This window comes from Palaemon carinicauda, chromosome 29 (assembly GCF_036898095.1).
Source record: "Palaemon carinicauda isolate YSFRI2023 chromosome 29, ASM3689809v2, whole genome shotgun sequence".
Classification (NCBI taxonomy): Eukaryota; Metazoa; Arthropoda; class Malacostraca; order Decapoda; family Palaemonidae; genus Palaemon; species Palaemon carinicauda.
Window position 1 is genome coordinate 20,949,702 of NC_090753.1, and position 2,095 is coordinate 20,951,796.

General features: G+C 48.9%; 1 protein-coding gene across 1 annotated transcript in view; it reads left to right on the forward strand.

The window, feature by feature from the left end:
* The first annotated feature begins 665 nt into the window (after positions 1-665).
* LOC137622435 (uncharacterized) overlaps positions 666-2,095 on the forward strand; it is a 1,602-nt gene continuing 172 nt past the window's right edge. Inside the window, exon 1 of the mRNA XM_068353044.1 lies at positions 666-2,095. This exon is cut by the window's right edge and continues 172 nt beyond it. Coding sequence (XP_068209145.1) covers positions 666-2,095 — 1,430 coding nt within the window.

Sequence of the window (2,095 nt, forward strand, 5' to 3'; positions counted from 1 at the left end):
CTAAGGAGACAAGGGAGGACAAGATTCAATCATTGCTTGTAAGGACAGTAGCACAAGCGCAAAGACCTATTCAGCCTAAACCAGTGCCCAAACAGCCCTTGGTCGTAGGTGAGAAGAGACAGGTCAGCTTCCAGACTTCAACATACAAGAAGCCGAGGACAGGTTATCAAGGCCCAGGAATCTCGTCTTCCCATGCTTCTACAACCCAACGACAACCTCGACCTTCTTATAGCTCGACATCAGCACATAGAGGACAAAGAAGGCCAAAGACAGTCGGCAAGGGTTTTCGTCCATAGGGACTACAGCCCTCGTGTATAAAGATAGGAGGCTGCCTTCAACACCACTGGCAGGCCTGGGAGGACCTGGATCCAGACCCTTGGGTCATTCAAGTTCTAAGGTACGGGTACAGGATTCCGCTCAGCCAGCCTCCTCCATTATCAAACAGTCCAATAGCATTCAACTCGTACCAGGAGTCGTCAGAGAAGGGAAGAGCTCTTCAGGCAGAGTTAGAGGATCTGGCAAGAAAGGGAGTGATAGAATTAGCTTCGCTTCCATTCCTTGGTTTTTACAGCCTTATGTTTATCGTAAAAAAGGCTTCCGGTTCTTGGAGACCCATCATAGACCTCTCTCGTCTGAATCATTTCGTAATGAAAACTCATTTCAAAATGGAGACTCCAAGGTCGGTCCTTTTGGCGGTCAGACGGAACGACTGGTTATTCTCACTCGACCTGAAAGACGCGTATCTCCAAGTTCCCATTCACCCTCAGTCCCGACATCTACTGAGGATTTGCTGGGAACAGGAGGTATGGCAGTTCAAAGCTCTCTGCTTTGGCCTAACGACAGCTCCACAGGTCTTCACTCGCCTTATGGCACCTGTGGGAGCCGCCTTCCACAAGAGAGGCATAAGAATGGTGAGATATTTGGACGATTGGCTATTCCTGTCGAGTTCAGAACAGGGAGCCATCTACACGAGGGATGTAGTTCTGAGATTGTGCAACAAACTGGGCATTCAGATCAACTTAGAGAAGTCGACCCTAATCCCCAGTCAAGTTTCCATCTATCTGGGAATGAAGATAGACTCCTCAATTTTGAAGGCTTTCCCGACACAAGATCGCATCCAGACTATTCAGGAATGCATCAAATTATTTTTAACGACAAACGCACCTCCAGCCAAACTTTGGATGAGACTCATCGGCCTCCTGTCGTCGCTAATTCTGTTAGTTCCCAGAGGCAGGAGGAGAATCAGACCACTGCAACACCAACTCCACAACCTTTGGGATCAAGAGGATCATCATTTTCAGGTTCAATGGACAGAGACGATCAGACAGTCTAATCTGGTGGTCCAATCCAGTGAACTTGAATCAAGGTCTTCTATTGTCAACTCCTCTTCCAGATATCATGTTGTTTTCAGATGCTTCGGATTCCGGATGGGGGGCATCAATAGGGGACCAGTTCGTGTCAGGGACATGGACAGCACAGGAATTGGAGGAATCTATCAATTGGAGAGAACTCAGAGCAATACAGCTTGCTCTCTGTCACTTCAACCATCTGTGCCCTTCAAGAGTCGTCGCAGTGTTCGCCGACAACTCGACGGCTATTTCTTACATAAGGAAGGAAGGAGGGACGAGGTCCCAGAAGCTGGACAGTCTTGCCCAAGAGATTCTGGCCTGGGCAGAGGGAAAGAGCGTGACACTCATGCCTCAGTTCATCATGGGCAAGGCGAACGTGACAGCAGATGCTCTGAGTCGAAGGGATCAGATCTTAAACTCCGAATGGACCATTCATCAGCAAGTGGTAGACGATTTGGTTCATCTCTGGCCAGCAACAGTGGATATGTTTGCCACCGCAATGAACCACAGACTTCAGGCTTACTTCAGTCCTCACATCGATCCAGGATCAGTGGAACAGATGCTATGCTTCAGGACTGGAGGCATCTTCAGGGATATGCGTTCCCTCCGTTTCCTCTGATAAGGAACATTCTGAACAAACTGAGGGAGTCCACAGGATGCAGTCTTACTCTGGTCACACCCTTCTGGCCTCAGAAAGACTGGTTTGTGGACCTCTTAGAGCTGTCAGTAGACACCCCAAGGAGGTT